The 24213-nt window shown below is 40.3% G+C and overlaps 1 protein-coding gene across 1 annotated transcript; it reads right to left on the bottom strand.

Moving 5' to 3' along the window:
- Positions 1–21675: 21675 nt before the first annotated feature.
- LOC114704878 (heterogeneous nuclear ribonucleoprotein F-like) lies at positions 21676–23838 on the bottom strand. Its single transcript, XM_028886379.2, has one exon. The coding sequence runs from the start codon at positions 23503–23505 to the stop codon at positions 22258–22260; it is 1248 nt and encodes a 415-aa protein (XP_028742212.1). The 5' UTR covers positions 23506–23838; the 3' UTR covers positions 21676–22257.
- Between the last annotated feature and the right edge of the window lie 375 nt (positions 23839–24213).

Here is a 24213-nt window from a genome sequence, read left to right as displayed (position 1 = left end):
AATTATTCAAAAGAGTTACATCATTCACAAAATGCTGAAATCTTTATAAATAATTGTTTTAGATACAACATTAACTAAGAAGTTACCAGTGGGATAAATTGGTTTGAGAATTCTTTAAGTGTCAGGTCCAAAATATTTTAAATGTCAAAAAATATTAAGAAAAAGAAGATACTCAACCAAATTCAAAAAAGTCCAAATCTGCACTGAAATTCCGTGAATTAGTTGCAAGAGTGGGGGATGGGGCCTCATTCTGATCTGAAATCTTGTGAGTACAGTGGTTTTCACCTACTTTCCCATCAGCATTTTGTCTTCTGACATCCCACCAGAGTGGCCTCCTAAGCTTTGTCTCCAGCCTCCTAGGCTTTTCCTAGCTCATATCTAGAAACTTTTCCGAAATCCCTACAAAAAGGCTTCTGTATCACATAGACAGGTAGTTACAGAAAGAAAAAAAGCACCTCACTTTGGTACCTATTATCTTCATTTCCAGCCTTGTCTTTGCTGAGACAAAATGCCTGACAAGAACTTAAAGGAGATAGCATTCTTTAGGGCCACACTTTCAGTACATTGTAGTAGGGAGGGGATGACAGAGCAGAGCAGCTCCTGTTATAGTAACCAGAATGCAGAGGCAACATTGATACTAACTGGCTTTCTCCTTTTACTTTGTGCAGGCCTTCAGCCTAGCGACAATGCCACCCAGTCAGGGCAAGTATGGTCTCCTTTAGACTAACCTCACTGAAAATGTCTAATTTCTTAGGTAGTTCTCAGTTCAGTCCAGTTGGTATTCACAGTTAAATATCACAGGGCATATACCTTTCTTTTTTTCTTTTTTTTTTAATTAAGGAATTTTTTTGTTCATTTTATATACCAACCACAGATCCCCCTCTCTTCCCTCCTCCCTCCTCCAGCCTTTCCCCCAACCCACCTCCCATTCCCTCCACCAACAAGGTATAGCCTCCCATGGGGAGTCAGCAGAACCTGGTACATTCAGTAGAGACATATCCAAGACCCTCCCCCTGCATCGAGGCTGTGCAAGGCGTCCCACCATAGGTAGTGGGCTCCAAAAAGCCAGCTCATGTACCAGGGATGAATCCTTATCCTACTGCCAGGGGGCCCCTTAAGCAGATCAAGCACAGGACTATGTAGCTTTCTTTCTGCTTTTTCTTTTGAACAATTGCAGCTGCCAGATGGACATGTGGTTCTATGTTATTTTCTTAAAGGCTGAGATGTTAATTGTTTATATACATAAGGTAAAGTAGAAGCATCATATAAACCACATTCTACAATTTTAAGGGCTCAAAAGAAAGCCAAAGGAATTGATGGCAGTACTCAAAGCCTTCCCATTTGCACTTCTCATCTTTACTCCAGACAAGAATCGAGCCCAGCTGGAGAGTAAATATGAGAAAAAACAGGTTAGTGATGTGGCAGCTCTTACTTATATGTGCAGATTAAGTCAGGCTTACTATAGCCAAGAAAGGATAGCACAAAATCCAAGCATAGTTGTGATACTTTCCTATTGCTGTGATAAAACACCAAGACCACGGCAATTTATAGAAGAAAGAGTGTATTTGGGCTTATGGTTCCAGAGGGTTAAGAACCCATCACTGTCACAATGGGAAGGCATGGCAGCAGGCAACAAGCATGGCAGCTGGATCAGCAAGCTGAGGGCTCATCCCCTGAAGTTCAAACATGAAGCAGAGAGAGCAAACCAGAAATGGATTGAGTCTTTAAACACTCAAAGCCATTTCCTCCAATAAGGTCATACTTCTAAAACCTCCCCAAACAGCACCACCAATTAGGAAACAAGTGTTTTAAATACATTGACACTATAGGGGATATCCTCATCCAAACTCCCACACCAGTCCACTAGGTATATCATCTAAATGGTCATTCATGAAGCTGGGTCCAACAAATTTCATTAAGTAATCCCCACTAAGTAACCAGTCAAAAACTCAAGGCACTTAGCTCTAGTTGGCAGTTAAACTATAAAATAGGCTGACAGTGAGGGATGAGCTAGTGATTTGTGGGGAAAGGAAGTTGTACATCTTAAATAGTTAAAAGTACAAGCAGAAATACACTGCGATCCTTTCCAATTTGTATCCCCTTAATCTCCTTATGTTGTCTTATTGCTCTGGCTAGAACTTCAAGTACTATATTGAATAAGTATGGGAAGAGTGGACAGCCTTGCCTCATTCCTGATTTTAGTGGAATTGCTTTGAGTTTCTCTCCATTTAATTTGATGTTGGCTGTTGGCTTGCTGTAAATTGCCTTTATTATGTTTAGGTATGTTCCCTGTATTCCTGATCGCTCCAAGACTTTTATCATGAAGGGGTGTTGGATTTTGTCAAATGCCTTTTCTGCATCTAGTGAGATGATCATGTGGTTTTTTTCTTTGAGTTTGTTTATATGGTGTATTACATTGATGGACTTTCATATGTTGAACCACCCTTGCATCCCTGGGATGAAGCCTACTTGATCATGGTGGATAATTGTTCTGATGTGTTCTTGGAGTCTGTTTGCCAGTATTTTATTGAGTATTTTTGCATCAATGTTCATGAGGGAGATCGGTCTGTAGTTCTCTTTCTTTGTTGCATCCTTGTTTTGTTTAGGAATCAGGGTAATTGTAGCCTCATAGAAAAAGTTTGGTAATGTTCCTTCTGTTTCTATTGTGTGGAACAATTTAGAGAGTATTGGTATTAACTCTTCTTTGAAGATCTGGTAGAATTCTGCGCTGAAACCATCTGGTCCTGGGCTTTTTTTGGTTGGGAGACTTTTAATGACTGTTTCTATTTCCTTAGGGGTTATTGGACTATTTAAATAGTTTATCTGTTCTTGATTTAACTTAGATATGTGGTACCTATCCAGAAAAATGTCCATTTCTTTTAGGTTTCCCAGTTTTGTGGAGTAGAGGTTTTTGAAATACGACCTGATAATTATCTGGATTTCTTCAATGTCTGTTGTTATGTCCCCCTTTTCATTTCTGATTTTGTTGATTTGGATTCTCTCTCTGTGTAACTCAAATGGCTGAAAGACATTTAAGGAATTGCTCAACATCCCTAATCATCAGGGAAATGCAAATCAAAACAACTCTGAGATACCACCTTATGCCTGTCAGAATGGCTAAGATCAAAAACACTGAAGACACTTTATGCTGGAGAGGATGTGGAACTAGGGGAACTCTCCTCCACTGCCGGTGGGAATGCAAGCTTGTACAACCACTTTGGAAATCAATATGGCGCTTTCTTAGAAAATTGGGAATCAATCTCCCCCAAGATCCAGCTATACCACTCCTGGGCATATACCCAAGAAATGCTCAATCATACCACAAGAGCACTTGCTCAGCTATGTTCATATCAGCATTGTTTGTAATAGCCAAAACCTGGAAACAACCTAGATGCCCTTCAACTGAAGAATGGATAAATAAATTGTGGCACATATACACAATGGAATACTACTCAGCAGAGAAAAACAATGACATCATGAGGTTTGCAGGCAAATGGATAGATCTAGAAAAACTCATCCTGAGTGAGGTAACCCAGACTCAGAAAGACAAATATGGCATGTACTCACTCATAGGAAGATGCTAGATGTGGAACAAGGATGACTGGACTGCTACTCACATCATATCACCAGTGAGGCTACCTGGAAAACGGGACCCCAAGAAAGACACGGAGAAATGGATGAGATCTACATGAACAGCCTGGACATGAGTGGAAGCAATGAAGGGCAACGGTCGAGGGAAAGAGAGCGGGAGATCCTAGCTGGATCAAGAAAAGAGAGGGAGAACAAGGAATAGGAGACCATGGTAAATGAAGACCACATGAGAAGGGGAGAAAGCAGAGAGCTAGGGAGGCCCACAGAGATCCACAAAGACACCCCGGCAAAAGACTGCCGGCAATGGTCGAGAGACGGCTGGGACTGACCTACTCTGGTGATGGGATGGCCAAACACCCTGATAGCTGTGCCATAAACTGTGACTGTGAGCCACTACTCGAGTGCTAGGACCAGTGCCTGGTCCTCTACAAGAGCACCAAGTGCTCTTAACCACTGAGCCACCTCTCCAGCCCCTGAACATATAGTTCATTCTGCAGGCAATGTTCTAGGAATCAGAGAGGTCCATTAGTCCATTTTCAGTCTAATAATTAATATCTGAGCCCAGGCAACTTGATAAAGAAAGGTTTATTGCCAGGCGGTGGTGGTGCATGCCTTTAATCTCACACTTGGGAGGCAGAGGCAGGTGGATCTCTGTGAGTTCAAGAACAGCCTGGGCTACAGAGTGAGTTCCAGGATAGGCTCCAAAGCTATACAGAGAAGCTCTGTCTCGACAAACCAAAGGAAGGAAGGAAGGAAGGAAGGAAGGAAGGAAGGAAGGAAGGAAGGAAGGAAGGAAGGAAGGAAAAAGAAAGACTCTGTATTTCCAGTCCTTCCAGTTGATCCAACCTCTCTTCTGAATTCCACAGTCATCAGGTGCACATGTGGTGCATGTCCATACATGTAGGCAAAGCATTCATACACATAATAAACTAAATCTTTAAAAATGTAAAGAAATTTTTGTTCAACAAATGACTTACTTGATCTATATTCTAGTGTCTATATAATATAAGACCAGTCTCTTACTATTTGTTGTCTTGTGATTCAGTAGTCTACCATTTAGATATCTACCACTCTAAACTAGATAGTGGAGACATAAGAAAGGGATGGAAAGAAAGGAAGAAAGGAAGGAAGGAAGTAAGGAAGGAAGGAAGGAAGGAAGGAAGGAAGGAAGGAAGGAAGGAAGGAAGAAAGAAAGGTTTATTTAGTTCACAGTTCTGGAGGTTCAAGGGTATAGAACTGATGTTAACTCAGTTAGTTCTGTTGACAGCCAGGTTGGTGGGAGTGCATGCAGGAGCAAGAAACGGTCACATACCAGACAGAAAGCCAAAGCATGAGTCAGAGGTGAAGCAACTCCTTGTCTCTCTAGGAGATCAGCATTTTCTTAGGGAGGTGACACTCCCAATGACCTAAGAACTTCCCACTAGGATCAACTTCTTGAAGCTTCCATAACCTCCCATATCCTCACTCTGTGGACCAAGATACAAACACATAAACCCTTGTAGGAGAATGAAATTGAAACTATAGTAGGTGGTAAAATGGGGACCAGTTGGATATGGGAGCAGAAGGAGAAGACAGAGGCAAAGGCAGAATGGTTTATAATACGAATTCCCTGATTCTAAATCCAGTTTGTGTTTCTGGACTTTTATAGTCCAAATTCTCCAAGTATCTTCTCTTTGAGTCCGAACATTCTTTGTGCTGCTCCCCAAACCCTGCCTAGTCACATTTGATCCTTTATCTTTTCTTGCTGCTTTTATCATTGAAATGCCTTCTGCTGCTTTGTTCCATCTATCCAATGCCAGTTAGTCCTTAAGACCCATCTCAAATCTTCCCTGTCCTGGGAAGCCTTTCCTGAGAACTGTATTTCTAGATGGAGGGTGATTTCATAGTCAAGAACATGTGCTTTGTATTAAACAGATATTTGTTTGAATCTTTGTTCCACCATTTATTAGCTGTGTAATGTCTTCTGAGACTTTGTTCACATTTAAGAAGATAATATCTCCCTTGTAGAATTTTTATAATAATTTAAATGTGGTACCAGTTTGAGTTTCAGTTTCCCTATTTATAAAGTTATAAAAGATTTTAGGAATGTTCTAGGTCTAATTTTTGATGTATCTATTTTTTTCTTTTTTCCGATTTCAGATTCCTGAGACCTGAGTTCTCTTTCTTTAAAAGTTCTAACACTGTTTTGAGGAAAAGCCTCACTTTTAGGGATTTGTCCATCCATGTTAGTGGAGTAAGTCCTGAGTTTTTCTTTCTGAGCTATATTCCTCATTGGGATTTCAAAATTAACCCTAGGGAAATAATGTTCAGGACTCAGCCCACCTGAGGGGTACAGTGAGGATTGGCCCTAAAAACATACTAGTTGGTAGACAATGGGAATTATCTGCTCATACAGATTATTTTAGCTAGAAGAGAAAGAACATAGACTCTCAAAGGCAGTTTGAGGACAAAGACTGTGGCCAGAAATTGCAGGCTATCAAAAAGAATTGAGCACATTTTCCTTAGGTCTCCTGTTATCTCAGGGAAACTCATAATCCAAGGAGTCAGTAAAGATCCTTCTCATCTTCTTTGGTATGCCGACTTCCACCTCCAATTAAGTGGAGAGACAACAGATAACACATGGTTATTGATTCCCACCTGGAGGGGGAACTCCTGGAAACAGGGTCACAGAAAGTGGTGAAAACCCCTCCCTGCAGGTGTAAATCAAAGCAACTAAGATAAAAAGGGTCTGGCTGCTTATAGGCATGATCCAGATGGCCTGGAGGAAGGGACTGTTACTTGTCCTACTGAGATCTTAATAATTACCAGAGTAGTATTGTCAGTGGCAATGACAAGAGTGACATTAATGTGATATGGCTGGTGAGTGACAAGTAAGAGTCTATAATTAATGCAGAGGTCAATTTCTTGATGTATATTACATCAGAAGTTAGGGCAGGGAGGAGCCCACAAGGAAGCCAAGTCTGGTGGTAGTCATACAGGATGGAGATCAGACTGAAAAAGGCTGAGGAATCTGGAATAGTGTGATGGAAAACCAGAGGCTAAAAGGGAAGCCAAAATCCAAAGCCAGGTACCGGTTCACTTCAACAAGCAGGGGAGAAAGGCGTCAATGATTTGGTCTGACCTCAGTCATTTCTGAGACACCTCTGATTTTCAAAGTGACAAATGTCTAAAGACAATCCTGGGAACAGCCTGAGAAATAAGAAAGCAGAGGTTTAACACAATGCCAAATATACTAGCTCTATGAGAACAGAAAAAGAGAAGGGCAGCCAATAACGACTAGGAAACTACACATACTCCTACTAGCAGTAAAGAAGGATCTGGAAAGTTAGCGACTAGATACCAGGCTACATGTAGCAGGCACATTATTCCATACCCTACGTGTGGGATTTAACGTTCTGTAGAAATAAAATTGAAAAGGAATAAGGGTTGGGGATGCAGTCCAATCATACAGAACTTGACTAGCATTCCTGGGGCTTTGAGTTCAGTCCTTAGCACTGAAAAAACATGAAGAACAGACAGTGGTGAACAGCTGCATTCCATTCCCTATCTTATCAGTGACTTCCTCAAACGCAAAGGTGAAAAGCCAAATGGAAGAGGAGGCTCCTTTCTAAACCTTCTTTTATTGATATCTACTTTTAAAATCCTGAGGTGAGCGCTAAGGTGTATGGGGAACAGCTACCTACTAGTCTAGTCTTGAAAGCAGCTAGAATAGTATGGGCAGACACTCACAGTTGTTAGATAAGGATGAGGTGGGCCTGGGGCTTTACAATACCATCATATCAAACTACACGTATTTTCTCAAGTGCAGCATGCATTTTCTAATCTTTCCATACATTTGCATATTATGCCCACTCTCAACACCTTTTCTTGTTACTGTGGCAACATATATGCCAAAATCAACCTGAAAGGGGAAGCTTTATTTAGCTTACAGCCCCAGTAGATGGCAGAGAAGGTATAATAGCAGGAGCAGAAGGTGTGTCCACAGTCAGGAAGCTGAGAGATGAATACTTGTGTTCAGCTCAATTTCCTCTTTTTATTTAGTCCTGGATCCCAGCCCATGGAATGATGTCACCCACATTTAGGGTGGAGCTTCACATATTAGCTTATCTAACCTAGGTAATCCCTTATAGACATGGCCAGCAATTTGTTTCCATAGTGATTTTAAATCGAGCTGATGATCAAAATTTATTATAAGCATTATGCTTAGAATTCTCTTTCCTACTGCTTGGTTGAAGTGATCAAATTTTACCTCTTTGAATCTTTCCCTTCTTCCATGATCTGTTCTTATTCAGCAAACTCTTAAGATTTATATTAAATAATTTATTTACTTATGTGTAGACAAAATTCTAAACAGTCTTAGTAAATAAGAAACACAGAGCCAAATACAGAGGAAATAGCCAAAGAGATCAGAACAATAGCCACAACTAGCTTTAGCTTACCATCAGCAGTAGCTTCCCCAGAGAGAGAGCTTCTTCCTGTCTGACTTGTCTTTTTATTGACTTTCTGTTCTGCCTTCTCATTGGCTCTAAACCCAACCACATGACTTCCTCGTCACTGCCAGTCTATACAGACCTCCAGGTCTCTATGGTTGGTACTGGGATTAAAAGTTCATGTCACCACACTTGGCTGTGTCTTTGACCACACAGAGATTCTGCCTGCCATGTGATTGGATTGAGGGCATATGCTACCACCACCTGACTCTGCTTATGGCTTGCTTTGACCTATGATCTTTAGGCAACTGTATTTATTAACATTCAAATAAAATCACATTTCAGCACAAATAAAATATCTCCATACTTATGTATTCTTTCCCATCCTTGTCTACATGCTATAAATCCATTTAGAGAATACAATAGAAAATATTTTTCTTTTTGTTTTTTGAGACAGGGTTTCTCTGTGTAGCTTTGGTGGCTGTCCTGGATCTTGCTCTGTAGACCAGGCTAGCTTTGAACTCACAGAGATCTGCCTGACTCTGCCTCCCGGGTGCTGGGATTAATGGCATGCACCACCGCCACCCAGCTAGAAAATAATTTTAATGCCAAAAATTGCATATATACTCATAGTCAATATTTTTAGCTCTCTGAACTCTCTTACATGAATATCATCCATTAAGTCTCATTGAGAATCCATTTTACACTGTGAACTCCACAAACATGGTGGTCATGTCTTTAGTAAGTTTTCACCCCTACTGTATAACATAGTAACTTTTCATCCCTACTATATAGCACAGAGCCTGAAAAAAATAAAACAATGAAAAAACATACTGAATGTTTAATAGTGTGGAACAAGACAAAAGAAGTGTAAATTATGATTGCTGTCATCAAGAGGCTACTAGTTTGGATGACCATTTCTCCATCTATCAAGTTCAGTAAACTATATTGTGCAATGAGGTGACTCAAATACATGATTGGCACTCTTATAAATGCCCTTCACTTGTCTCTTTTCCCTCTCCTCGACAGATCTTGAATTCTAGAGTTAATCCAGGGTAATTATACCTTGTCTATTGCCCCTAACTTTCATAATCTCCAATTCTATAATCCAACTTAGATCTGAAGCTAACTTGGTTTTTGTAAATTTTTCCAGTCCTCCTTTTTAAATGTTCCATTTGAATTTCTTATTCTGGTTTGAATGGGATGCATTCTATTGGACATGAGTTTGTGGTTTTCCATCCTGAGGAAGGTTACTAATTTTCCCAAGCTTCATTTTCTCGTTAAATGAAAGTAATAGTGATTCCTTGAGAAGGTCAAGGGCATCATATGAAATAATGTGAGTAAAGTTTTAAACAGAATCATATCATCAGCACTTTTAAAAAAAAACACAAACTCAGGATGATGGAAAATTTGTAGCTTTCACTGTTATGACTAACAAACTAACATGGTGTCTTAGACAATGTACAATCACTTGACAGAGGATCTGAGGAAGTCCTTGTTAAGTCTTTGCAGGTTTTGTGTAGCAAGGAGGATTTGAGAAGTATTGCCCCTAAGAATGAATGTCCTGGGTGGACAGCAAAAGGTTTCCACTCAAAACAGAAGAGGATACTTTCTTAAGTTCTTAATGGACTCTGTTCTGGAATCATATCTTGATCATCTTAAGATGGAGCAAAAAGTTAACATTGCCTGAAAGTCAAGGATTAGTATAGGAGGTACATCAAAATCCCATGGAGGGAGGTTTTGTCTTTAGTTGTTATTTTTTTTGTTTTTGTTTTTTGAAATAGTATCTTTTATGTAACCAAGTCTGGCATCAGTCTTAGGGTCATCAGCCCCCTAAATCCTAGGATTTTAGTCATGCACCATCATGCTCAGGATTCTTAATGCAGATTCCTGGGCCTCAACTACAGAAATCTTGATCCAGAAGTCCTAAGTATATGAATGTCTACAAGCACCCATTTGATGATGATATTCATTTTAGGACTAGACTTTGAAAACTATTAGTACAGACTTAGAGACAATGTTTGTTTGTTTTTTTTAAGCAGGTCTGGTGTGGGAATTGACATGTTGCAGTACTAGAGAGCTCCCAAATGATGTTAACGCTCTGATGCAGGGCCCACACTTTGAGTAGCTGGAGACTAGACTCCCAGATGGCTAACATATATATCATTAAAGTGTGAGAAGAAACACTGTCCTACGTGACTTCAAATCCTCCTGTTTGAAGATTTCAGGTTCATTTGAAGTTAGAGTAAAACATCATGTCATTTTCAGACACATATTTTGCCTGAATATTTTCAACTTCTGTTATTCCCCACTGAAAGGTTTGATTAGTTATATATAAAACTAGTGTAGTAGACTTTCTTAGATGATGGACCAATTACTTAAAGATTCCTAGTACATGCGGAAATATGTGGACAAGATAGAAAGACTGGCAATTTACTGCTTGTGCCAGTGCTGAGACTATCTAATTGTTCTAGGCAAACTTATAAGAACATGTCAGAGCAGAAAAGGTAAATAAAAAGGAGCTAAGACTCATTTATTTAAAATGTCATATTTATTTACTTGCATGTGGGCATGTATGTATCATCATGCACATATGGAGATCAGATGAAACTTGTGGGATTTGATTCTTTCTTCCATGTGAGTTCTGAGACTCAAACTCAGGTCATTATATTTGGCAGCAAGCATCTCTACTTGTTGAACCATCTCACCAGCCTATACCTAGACTCTTAATTGTGAAATTCAGAAGGAGAAAGTTTCTAGGTTCTCATACATCTATCAATGCGTATCTGTGACTCTAGTCTCCAAATTTCTGGACTGTCTCTCCACAACAGGTAAACCATAAACCAAGAGTTTTAAAACTTGGGTGCTATAATTAGACTCACAGGAGCACATGTGAGCAATTATTTCTGATTCAGATTATGCCAGGATGTTTGGTGAAGCCATAAATTAGAATTTTTCACAAATAGTATAAATTATTTGGTGTTGATCAAAATCTCACATAGTTAAAACCTCTTAGGACAAAGTCTCCTTTTTTCTCTGGCAAGGCAAACGCTTTTGAGATGACTAAACTAGTTTTAAACCTTTTAAACTTGAGAGTGACAACTGTGGTAAGAAGATTAAAAAATTACCTAAGCATTAGCAGAGGACGAGAGGTCTAAGAGAATTCCTAGGCTTCTTACATATCAAGAACTGCAGTAGCATTTTGCAATATTCATACAAGAGAATGAGCTGGAATAAGCAACTGTTCCAGGAATTCTGGCCTTTAAAATTTATAGCTTTTAAGATTGATTGAGCTTAACACCTGGACTTGTGCTCCAACGCAAACAGCGGCTGCTTCAGACTTTGCCGAGAACAGGAGTCACATGCTTGGAACAGCTTTATTCTCAGGGGATAAGACAAGAGGAAATGCACCTGGGACTGGTGAGGGGAACCCCCTCTCTGTAGGGATTCTTTACTCCCCAGGTTGGGCTCTTTTGCCCATGTCTCTAGAGGCTGTTCTAACCACACATAAAATACTAACACATACCCCCATACACGTGGAGCTTTTTTCCTATTGCTATGTGATTTAGGTTCTAGACATTTTATATTTTAATAATATTTTTAAAAACACAAGCTCTAAGCTGGGTGTGGTAGCTCAAACCTGTAATCTCAGCACTTAAGAAACAGTACAGAGGGATCAGGGGTTCAAGGACAGTCTTGACTACATAGCAAGTTTGAGCCCAAACTGAGCTATAAGAGATCTTAACTAAAAAAAAAAAATTAAAAGCAAACAAATTATCACACACACCCCAAAAAACCAAGCTAGCTCCAGTATTGAAGAGACATACAGCCTTCACTTGTGCTGAAAGAGTAACACACCACAATGGACACAGAGCTAAGAATCACGAGGTATATGTCCTGGCCAGGCACTTTTACTCAGCAGCTCTGTGAACTTAAAGCATCTTCAAATGATCATTTCCATCATTTGTCAAAACAAGAGAGTTGAGTCAGTTGATTTAAAGGGTCTTTCTAGTATGATGCTCAAGTTCAGAAGCTTCCTATCAAGAGCCAAGTGGTGTCATGATGCCTTGATTCAAATCCAATCTGTGTAACTTACTTGATCCTGGGCTAACTGGTAAAACTCCTTAAACTTCAGTTTATCATATTATGTTTGTTTATTTGAATGAGAAATATCCCCCATAGCCCTGGGCATTTGAACACTTGGTCCCCAGTTATTGGCACTTTTAGGGGTACCTAGGAGGTGTGGCCTTACTGGAAGAAGTATGTCATTGGAAGTGGGCTTTGAGAGTTTAGACTCATGCCCTTTTCCGTTCTCTCCCTCCCTATCCCCCACCCCTCTGCTTGTACTTGTGTTTCTAAATATGAACTCTCAGCCCCATGTTCTTGCCGCAATGTCTGCTGCTTGTTTGATAGCAAAAGTGTAAAATCCAGTGTGAAGCTCCACAGCATCAGAACGGCTCATCTAACGGTAGAGAAGTTCATTGAGCTGCATAGCCTTTGTTTCTGGTTCACTTAGTGTGTATGTGTGGGTTTTTATTTCCAAGTGTTTTTATACTAAAGTTTAAAAAAAAAACTTTAGTATAAAAAATCCACCTTGCTACTTTTTTCTAAAGGTTCCCTGTTTTCTACAAAATATTTTCAACCCTTAGAGTGGCAAGCAAAATTCTCCAAGATATAGCTTCCCCCAACCCCCTTTTGAAACAGTGTCCCAGACTGGTATGAAACTCATAATCATCCTTCCTGAACCTCCCAAATGCTGTAATGGCAGATATGTGTCACCAGGTCTAACATATGAGATATCCTCTTTATATCTCTTTTAGGACTGAAGATATAGGTCCTCAGGTACACAGACTGTTTTCTTACCTCCATTGCATTATTTCAGCTGTTTCTTCTACATAAGATAGCCTTTTCTGGGATTTCTAACTTTCAAATTTTATCTAGGACCACCTTTTGAAGCACAGCTTGAATGCTATGTCCTGCATAAAGTTTTCCCTATTCCTTAAATCTTGGCTATTTTCTCTTTTTTTCCAGATTCTCACATTTTAAAAAAAAAATCAGTATCCTTAAGCACTAATTAATGAATTATGCTGAAATACAGACTTTTCAACTATTTCTTAATTATTGAAGCATCCAAAGTGGTCAGATCAAACTCAAAGTCCACAACATCTATGTTGAAGATAGAGTAAACCGGTTAGCTTGTCTAGTTTATCAAATCTAAAGGTTGGAATGAAGGACAGTAATCAAAGGACGGCTGCCTGGAGTAGGAAAATGTCTAACCTGTGGCTGAAGGAAGTGGAGGATTCAGATTTCTGGAAGTAATAAGCTTATGTAATGAGAAATTGGGGAATGCTCTGCTGCACTGATGGGAAAAAAATGGAGTCGGGGTAGGAATAATTGATCTGAATTGACTTTGCAGGTACAGTAAGTTTATATTAAGAGAGCAGAGAATGTAAAGACAACCCTGCTGTTGCAAATAGAAGCAATGTTATTTTTGTAGATTTAATTTAATTTTATAGCCTTAGTAAGAGTAGGATTTAGTTACAGAATGATTCATAGTTATACATAATTTGGAAGGCATTAGCCCCTGAATTAATGTTAGTTTAGTGTATGTACATTTTTTAAAATTTGAGTCTTGCAGTCTGCACCAGCCAACCAGCAGGTGAGAGACCTGCCTGCACTGTCACTCACTGGATTCTGTTCCCCCAAGAGCCACTCTCCACTGCCCAACCCCATCCACCTCATCATCCTCTCCATGGCCAGCTCTTCCCCACAGCTCCAGCAGACTCCAGAGGCACAGGTACAGCCCACACCAGTTGGAAGAACAGGTGAGTGACTGACCTCCCAGATGAGCTGTCCCAACCTCCAGACTCTAAGCCCCAGGGTACATCCCATGCCCCTCCTCCTCCCATCTCAGGACCAGCAAGGCATCTGGGCCTTGTCCCCAACTCTGGTGGAATTCCAGTGCCCTGGTGCAGTCCCTACACATGGGCCAACAGGCAAGAGACCTGCCTGCAGGCTGGACCACTGCCACACCACAAAGGAGATTGTGTTCCCCCAAGACCCACTCCGCTGCCCAACCCCATCCACCTCATCATCCTCTCTGTGGCCAGCACTTCCCCACAACTCCAGGAGACTCCATAGGCATGGGTATAGCCCACACCAGTGAGAATAACAGGATGATAGGCTGAATCTATGCACCTAAACCCCCACAAACCTCAGCTGAGATACCCTACTGGACCTAAAAACCTGCCAGTCACCAGAACCCTGGGCCATTCAGGCCAGAAGACAATAAAGGAAACAGAAAACAAAGGAATATCCACCCAACAAAGACAAACACAAGAAGCAACACACAGACCTATAATCATCTCAAATCCAGATGCATAAATGCCAATGTAAGATACATTAAGTAACAGTAAGGGCAATGAAACCACCAGAACCTAGCTATCCTATGACAGCAAGATCTGAACATACCAATGTAGCGGTAAGACATGAAAACAACCTTAAAAATAACTTTACAAAGATGATAGTGGTTCTTAAAGAAGAAATGAAAAATTCCCTTAGAGAAATCGAGGAAAAGATTTTTTAAAAATGTAAGAAGAAAGCCAAAGAAACTAAGAAAAAACAATCAAACAGGTGAAGGAAATGGTTCAAGCTTGAAAACTGAAATAGAAGCAATAAAGAAAACACAAACTAAGAATTCTGGAAATGGGAAATCTGGGTAAATGAACAGGAACTTCAGATGCAAGCATCATCAACAGAATGCAAGTGATGGAAGAGAAAATCTCAGGCATTGAAGATACAAAAGAGAAAACAGATTCATCAGTTAAAGAAAATATTAAATCCAAAAAATTCCTAACACAAATCATCCAGGAAATCTGAGACATCATGAAAAGACAAAAATCTAAGAATAATAGGAATAGAAGGAGAAGAATTTCAGCTCAAGATGGAGAGATTCACAGCCAAACACCAGGTCGAGCTCCAGGAGTCCAGTCAAAGAGAGAGAAGAGGGATTCTATGAGCAAGGGGCATCAAGATCATGATGGGGAAACCTACAGAGATAACCAAACTAAACTAGTGGGAACTCATGAACTTTAGACCAAAAACTGTGGAGTCCTCACAGGACTGGATTGGCACTCTGCATAAGTGAGACAGTTGTGTAGCTTGATCTACTTAATGGGCCCCCTGGCAGTAGGATCAGGATCCATCCCTGGTGCATGAGCTGGCTTTTTTGGAGCCCACTACCTATGGTGGGACACCTGGCACAGCCTTGATACAGGGGGGAGGGTCTTGTACCTCCCTCTACTGAATGTACTGGGCTCTGCTGACTCCCCATGGGAGGCTGTACCTTCTTGTAGGAGGGGATGGGGGTGGGTTTGGGGGGAAGCTGAAAGTGCAGGAAGAGTGAAGAGGGGAATCTGTGATCGGTATGTAAAATGAATAAAAAAATTCTTAGTAAAAAAGAATCCCAACTCAAAGGCACAGAAAATATATTCAATAAAATCATAGAAGAAAACTTTCCCAACCTAAGGAAGGACATGCCTATAAAGATAAGAAGCTTACAGAATACCTTACACATAAAAATCAAAATACTAAACATACAGAATAAAGGATGAATATTAAGAGCTGCAAAAGAAAAAGGCCAAGTAACATATAAAGGCAGACCTATCAAAATTACACCCGACTCTCAATGGAGAGTCTAAAACCCAGAAGGGTCTGGGTAGACTTGTGCAAATGCTAAGAGACCACAGGGATGCCAGCCCAGACTACTATACCCAGCAAAACATTCAATCACCATAGACAAAAAAGAAGATATTTAATGACAAAAACAGATTTAAATAATACCTATCCACAAATCCAGTTCTGCAGAAAGTTCTAGAAGGAAAACTCCAACCCAAGGAAGTTAGCTGCACCCAAGAAAACACAGGTGATAGATAATCTCATACCAGCAAAACTGAAAGAAGGGAAACACACACACTCACACACACACTCACACAAACAGAGGCACACACTACCACCACCACCAAAACCAAAAAATAACATGAATTAACAATCATTGTTCATTAATATTGCTTAATATCAATGGACTCAACTTGCCTATAAAAAGACACAGGCTAATAGAATGGATATGAAAACAGGATCCATCCTTCTGCTGAATACAAGAAACACACCTCAATTTTAAAAACAGACATCACCTCAGAGTAAAGGTTTAGGAGCAGATTTTCCAATCAAATGGACCTAAGAAGCAAGCTAATGCAGCTACCCTAATATCCAACAAAATAGACTTCAAATTAAAATTAATCAACAGAGATGGAGAAGGATATTTCATACTCAACAAAGGAAAAATCCATCAAGATGAAGTCTCAATTCTGAACATCTATGCCCCAAATACAAGGGCACCCATATTTATAAAAGAAATATTACTAAAGCTTAAATCACACATCGAACCCCACACATTAATAGTGGGAGACTTCAACACCCCACTCTCACAAATGGACAGGTCTGCCAGACTGAAACCAAACAGAGAAATAGGAGAACTAACAGATGTTATGACTCAAATGGACTTAACAGACATCTATAGAACATTTCACTCAAACACAAAAGTATATACATTCTTCTTAGCACCTCATAGAACCTTCTTTAAAATTGGCCACATACTTGGTCGCAAAGCAAATCTCAACAGATTTAAAAAATTGGAATAACTCCCTGTATCTTATCAGATCATGACTTAAAGCTAGAGTTCAATAACACCACAAACTACAGAAAGCCTACAAACTCATGGAAACTGAACAGCACTCAGCTGAATCACCACTGGATCAAGGAAGTAATAAGAAAGAAATGAAAGACTTCCTAGAATTCAATGAAAATGAATGCACAGCATACCCAAACTTATAGGACAGTGCTAAGAGGAAAGTTCATAGCATTAAGTGCCCACATAAAAAATTTGTGGAAATCTTACACTAGCAACTAAAAAGCACAGCTGAAAGCTCTAAAACAAAAAGAAGCAAACCCACCCAGGAGGAGTAGATAACAGGAAATAATCAAACTCAAGGCTGAAATCAATAAAATAGAAACTAAGAAAATGCCAAGAATCAATAAAACAAAGAGTTGGTTCTTTGAGAAGAATTAACAAAATAGACAAACCCTTATCCAAACTAACCAAAAAGCAGAGAGAAAATATCCAAATTAACAAAACCAGAAAGGGGGGGCATAACAACAGATACTTAGGAAATACGGAGAATTATTGTACTCCACAAAACTGGAAAATTTAAAAGAAATGGACAATTTTCTAGATAGGTACCACATACAAAAATTAAATCAGTAAACAATTTAAATAGACCCATAACCCCTGAGGAAATAGAAAGTAATTAAAAGTCTCTCAAACAAAAAAAAAAGCCCAGGACCAGGTGGTTTCAGTGCAGAATTCTATCAGAATTTCAAAGAAGAGCTAATATCAATAACTTCTCATATTGTTCCACACAATAGAAACAGAAGGAATATTGCCAAACTTTTTATGAGGTTACAGTTATCCTAATACCCAAACAAAGACTCAACAAAGAAAGATAATTACAGACCAATTTCCCTCATGAACATTGATGCAAAAATATTCAATAATATACTGGCAAACTGAATTCAAGAACACATCAAAAAGATCATCCACCATGATCAAATATGCTTCATCCTGGTGATTCAGGGATGGTTCAACATATGAAAATCTGTCAATGTAATCCATGATATAAATGAACTGAAAGAAAAAAAAACATATGATCATCTCATTAGATGCTGAAAAAGCCTTTGACAAAATCCAACACCCCTTCACGATAAAGGTCTTGGAGAGATCAGGGATACAAGGAACACACCTAAATATAATAAAGAACAATATACAGCAATCCAACAACATCAAATTAAATGGAGAGAAATTCAAAACAATTCCACTAAAATCAGAAACAAGACAAGGCTGCCACTCTCTCCATATCTATTCAATATAGTGCTCAAAGTTTTAGCTAAAGTGATAAGACAACAAAAGGAGATCAAGGGAATACAAATTGGAAAATAGAAGGTCAATTTTTTTTGCTGTTTGCAGATGATAAGATAGTATACATAAATTACCCAAAAAAAATTTTACCAGGTAACTCCTACAGCTGGTAAACACCTTCAGTGATGTGGCTGGATACAAGATTAACTAAAAAAAATTAGTAGCTCTCCTATATACAAATGATAACAAGCTGAGAAAGAAATCAGGGAAACATCACCCTTTACAGTAGCCACAAATATAAAATATCTTGGATAACTCTAACCATACAAGTGAAAGACCTGTATGATAAGAACTTTTCCTCACAAACCTTGAAGGAATGATATTCAACTTCATATGGAAAAACAAAAAACCCAGGATAGCTAAAAACAATCCTGTACAATAAAGGGACTTCCAGAGGTATCACTATTCCTAATTTATAGCTCTATTGTAGAGTTATAGTAATAAAAACAGCATGGTATTAGCATAAAAACAGACACATGGATCAATGGAATAAAATCAAAGACCCTGATATAAATCACACACCTAAGGACACCTGATGTTTGACAAAGAATTCAAAATTATACAATGGAAAAAAGAAAGCATCTTCAACAAATGGTGCTGGCATAACTGGATGTCAGCATGTAGAAGATTGCAAATAGATCCATATCTATCACCCTGCACAAAACTCAAGTCCAAATGGATGAAAGACCTCAACATAAATCCAGATACACTGAACCTGATAGGAGAGAAAGTAGGAAGTAGTCTTGAACGCATTGGCATAGGAGATCATTTCCTAAATATAACACCAGTAGCACAGACACTGAGAGAAACAATCAATCAATGGGACCTCTTGAAACTGAGAAGCTTCTGTAAGGTAAAGGACACTGTCAATAACACAAAATGACAGCCTACAGAATGGGAAAAAAAAATCTTCACCAACCCCACATCTGACAGAGGGGTGATCTCCAAAATATATAAAGAACTCAAGAAACCAGACATCAAAATATCAAATAATCAAGAAGTGTGGTACAGATCTAAACAGAGAATTCTCAACAGAAGAATCTCAAATGGCCAAAACCAAAACAAAACAAAACCACTTAGGAGATGTTCAACACCCTTAGCCATCAGGGAAATGCAAATCAAAACGACTCTGAGATATTATCTTATACCTGTCAGAATGGCTAAGATCAAAAACACTGAAGACAGCTTATGTTGGAGAGGATGTGGAGTAAGGGGAACATTCCTCCACTGCTGGTGAGAGTGTAAACATGTACAGACACTTCGGAAATAGATATGGCAGTTTCTCAGAAAATTGGGAATCAATCTAAAACAGACAACTATACCACTCTTGGGCACATATCCAAAGGATCCCCAATCATACCACAAGGACACTTGTTCAACTATGTCCATAGCTGTATTATTTATAATAGCCAGAACCTGGAAACAAGCTAGGTTCCCCACAACTGAAGAATTGATAAAGAAAATGTGGTATATTTACACAGTGGAGTATTACTCAGCTGTAAAAAAAACAATGATACCATGAAACTTTCAGGCAAATGGATGGAACTAGAAAAAAATCATCTGAGTGAGGTAACCCAGACCCAGAAAGACAAACATAGTATGTACTCACTCATAAGTGAATATTAGCTATAAAGGATAACTATGCTACAACCCACTGCCCCAAAGAGGCTAGGTAATAAGGAGGGCACAAAGAAGGATGTATGGATTTCCCTGAGTAAAGTGAGGATGGGTGGATGGGAACATGGGGGACTGGGTTAGGTGGGTTGGAGATGGGATGGAGGGGGAGATTAATGAAAGAGATGTCTTGATGGGGGACATTTTGGAGTCAGGGAGAAACCTGGTGACAGGAAAACTCCCAGGAATCCACAAGGATGACCCCAGCTAAGACTTCTAGCAATAGTTTAGCGTGTGACTACCCTAATTGTCATCAGAGAGCCTTCATCCAGTAACTGATGGAAACAGATGCACAGCAAGCATTGGGCAGAGCTCAGGGAATCCTGTTGAAGAGAGGGAGGAAGGATTGTATGAGCCAGAGGGGTCAAGTTCATCACAAGGGAACCCACAGAATCAACTAACCTGGGATCATAGGAGCTCACAGACTCTGGACCAACAGCCTGGAAGCCTGCATGGAACAGACCTAGGCCCTCTGCATATGTGTGACAGTTGTGTAGCTTGGTCTATTTGTGGTACTCCTAGCAGTGGGATCAGGGCCTATCCCTAACACTTGGGATGGCTTTTGGGAACCTGTTCCTCGTACTGGGTTACCTTGCCTAGTTTAATACAAAGGGAGGAGCTTAGTCCTACCTTAACTTGATATGCCATGCTTTGATACTCATGAGAGGCCTGCTCCTTTCTGAACAGAAACAAAGGAGGAGTGGATGGCAGAGGGGTAGAGGGAATGTGTGTCAGGGGGAATGGAAGGAGAGGAGGGAGGGGAAACTGCAGTCAGGATGTAAAATAAATTTGAGTCTCTCCTACTGAAAGTTTTGATTGCTTATTCCCAGCTGAGAAATTTCCAATACTTAAATGGGTTATGCTAGCAAAAAGGGGGTTCCTGGTATGAGATAATAAAGTAGAAGCAAATATCTCTTTTTTTCTTTTATTCTTCTCTCATAAATAACATCCTGACCACAGTTTCCCTTTCCTCCACTCTTCCCAGTCCTTCCCACACACTTCTCCTCTTCCCCAAATTCACATTTTCCTTCAATAAAAGAGCTGGCCTCTCAGGATTATCATCCAAACATGGCATAACAAGTTACAATAAGACTAGGCACAAACCCTCTTATGAGGGCTGGACATGACAACCCAGTATGAGGAAAAGGGTCCCAAGAACAGGCAAAAGAGTCAGAGACACCCCCCTACACACACACCCACTGTTAAGAGTTTCATAAGAACACACAGCTATACAACCATAACATATATGCAGAGGACATAGCTCAGACCCATACAAGGTCCATGATCACTGCTTCAGTCTCTGTGATTCCTTATAAACTCTGCTTAGTTGATTCTGTGGACTGTGTTGTATGATGTCCTTGACTCCACTGATTCCTGAAATATGGCCCCCATTCCCTTCTGTGGGGTTGCCCTGGCTCCACCTAGTGTTTAGCTGTGGGTCTCTGCATCTACTTCCATCAGATGCTGGATGATGTAGAGGCAAATCTTAAAAGAAATAATGATAGTTATGAAGTAGAACTAGGTACATATTAATTTTCTATATGCTAACCAATTAGGTTCTCTGTATTAATTTCCATCTATTGCAAAGAGAAGATTCTCTGATGAGGGTTGAGAGGCATTGTAATCTATGGGTATAGCATTAAATCTTTAGGAGTAGTTTTAATACTATGTACAATTAGTAGAATGATAGTATTGGGTTCTCTCATAGGTCTCATGACCTATTTAGCAACAGGTTCTTGGTCCTTTCAATAGTGCCATGTATGAGTTCCATCTCATGGAGTTGGGCCTTTGAGCCACACAGAAAGTAGTCGGTTACTCCAATAACATTCATGCCACTGTTGAGCCAGTGAATCTATCTTGTTAGGCTGGTTATTGCTGTAGCTTGCAGGTAATTACCAGCTTGATTTTTTTTTTCATTGTGAAAAAGTCTTTACTTTAAGAAAAAAATTTAGTTAACAAAAAATTTAACAAGTTTCACTTAGCAAAATACACCCAAAAGGAAATCACAGTACAAAGAAAGCTTTAAGTCAAGGCCTCACCAATTCCTACAGTATTAGTATTGTGTCTCAATTCTCAAAACTAACTTTTAAAAAGCTTAAACTTAACCTAAAGATTTAAATGAAAATATAAACTAGAATGAACATGAGAAATGCTTCTCTTTGCATCAGGGATCTAGCACCTTTGAGTCTCCAGAAAAGTACATGTCCCCAGTGTGTTCACTGTGGTGTGCTTTAAGATCCACTCAACATACTTAAAACTATTCAACTCAGATAACATCACTCCTTAAGTATACTACCAAAAATGTTAATTGAGAAAAGCAGAAGAAAATAGTTTTAGTTTACTCAATATTACATGCTAGAAGAAAAGTTTGCATGAGAAACACTGAAGAGGTAATTTTTTAATCCAGATTTCACAAACTCATGGTGCAATGTGGGTCCCTCAGCTTCCTCTAGAGTTATAAACTGCTCTTGACTGCTTATTGGCTGCCTGTGAAATTTTGATTGAAATAAGTCAAATGCTCCTGCAATACTAGTCATATCCACCCATGCTGTTTTGACCGCTGTAGCCGGCCCCATAACAGCCACTCACTGACTGGCTCTCCAGGCCACTGTAAGTCTCCTGGGCAGCTGACACTCCCATGCCCTGGATCACCTGGCTGCTATAAGCCCCATTGCTAGCCCCTGTTGTTGAATTCAGGAAGAGTTCTATGTATCTGTGCTGCATGTTGGCCCTGTCCTTCGACATAGCTGCCACTGCTTCTTCATGGGTGGCAAACTCAACATCACCTTCTCCTGTCATTCTTCCATCAGGACCAATCTCAATATGAACTCTCACGGGGTTGAGTGGAGAGAAGAAGTTGTAAATGTCGTTCTCCGTTGCTTTGTAGGGCAGCCCTCTCATGTGGACGCAGTGGCCGGTGGTGCTCTGCACTGTGAACTCGCTGTCTTCGTATCTGTGGTCATACATTCCTGAGAGACAGTAGCTGAGGTCTCTCCCAAACAGGTCAGTGGCGAAGCCATAGCCATCACTGAGGCCACTGTATTCTTCATAGACCCCATAGCTTGCACTATAGGCACCAGATCTCATCCTATCCAAGCCTGCCTGTTTCACAATGCCAGTGTACCTCTGGGCTGTGCCAGGCCGGTCATAGGGCCCAGGCCTCTGCACAGACATGAACTTCAGAGGTGGATCTGAGTATGACCTAACTTCCTCCTGGCTGCTCTTGAACACTTCGATATACCTGTGTCCTATTCTCTCCTTGTGCTTCCCCAGAGCTTTCTCAGCTAAGTCTTGTGAGGCAAACTGAACAAAGGCCTCCCCTGTAATCTTGCCCTCCGGGTCCACAGGTAATGTGATCCCGTTTGGCACAATTTCCAACCCTGAGAAGAACTGAACAATTTCTTCCTTTGTGCATCCAAATGGGAGTCCTCGAAGCCTCACAAAGCCATCATTGGCACTGTCAGCGCTGTTTGGACCACTGTGCTTCAACACCCAATCCATCTCGATTCTGTGTGACTTGAACACCTCAATATATCGGTGTCCCATGCTTTCCCTGTCTTTTTTCAGAGCCAATTTTACATCATCTTCTGACTCAAGTTCAACAAAAGCCTCACCACTCTGCCTGCCTTCTCTAGTATAAATGAAATGAACACCGGAAGCCCCATCATGAATTGCGCAGTCAGAGAGGAAGTTTTGTACGTCCTCAATTGAGCAGGACCAGGGTAGGCCACGGAGTTTGACCACATAGCCTTCACCTCCCTCAGGGCCCAGCATCATGGACACTTGACAAGGCTGATGTCACACAAGCTTGGGCAATTTTTTGTAGCTTAAAGAACCACCACAGGTGCCTTCTGTAGGAAACACTTATGGAAGGTACAAGTTTTCCACGGAGGCAGAAGTGACTTCTATTTTCAATAAGCAACGCGGCTTACGAACCCCAACTCCACCCGACGCTTTAAAAACGCAGAGAGCTCCGGGGAAAGTCCAGGTGCATCTTCTTTTTGTTCTCAACCTCGGGCTCCTTGTCTCCACGCTCCCACTCACATCCGGAACCTCGCCGGCCCTCAGAGCACCTAGAGGAGGGTGGAACCCCGGGGACTTGGCAGTTGTAGCTGAAGCAGTTGAAGCTTGTTTACTGTCACCATGGAAACCCCCAGACGCGCGCTCGTGGCGGGGGCCTCCGCGGGGCCTGATTTTTTAATGTTCTGTGATTCAATTACATATTATCTTAGCAACAGGGTCTTACCATCAAGTTCTAGCAGGTAGTGGGGAGTATTGACAATAGCTTGTAATATTTGGGGATCTATATGACCTCACTAAACAAAAGCTCAAAAAGAGGTAACCCATTCCTGGTATTGAGGTTTACATTTGCTAGCATGAGGTGTCTAGTTGGGGTATTATCCCCTGTTGTAGAGTAACTCCATTAAATGACTTTTTTCATATGCATATATTTTATGAAGTTTTGTAGTAGTAGGTTTCTATATG

This window comes from Peromyscus leucopus, chromosome X (genome assembly GCF_004664715.2).
Source record: "Peromyscus leucopus breed LL Stock chromosome X, UCI_PerLeu_2.1, whole genome shotgun sequence".
NCBI classification, from domain to species: Eukaryota; Metazoa; Chordata; class Mammalia; order Rodentia; family Cricetidae; genus Peromyscus; species Peromyscus leucopus.
The sequence above is the reverse complement of the archived record's forward strand: the minus strand, read 5'-3'. Positions and strand labels throughout refer to the sequence as shown.

Bases quoted from the DNA above. Each gene is read 5' to 3' on its own strand.
- LOC114704878 (XM_028886379.2), bottom strand. From the start codon at position 23,505: ATGATGCTGGGCCCTGAGGGAGGTGAAGGCTATGTGGTCAAACTCCGT.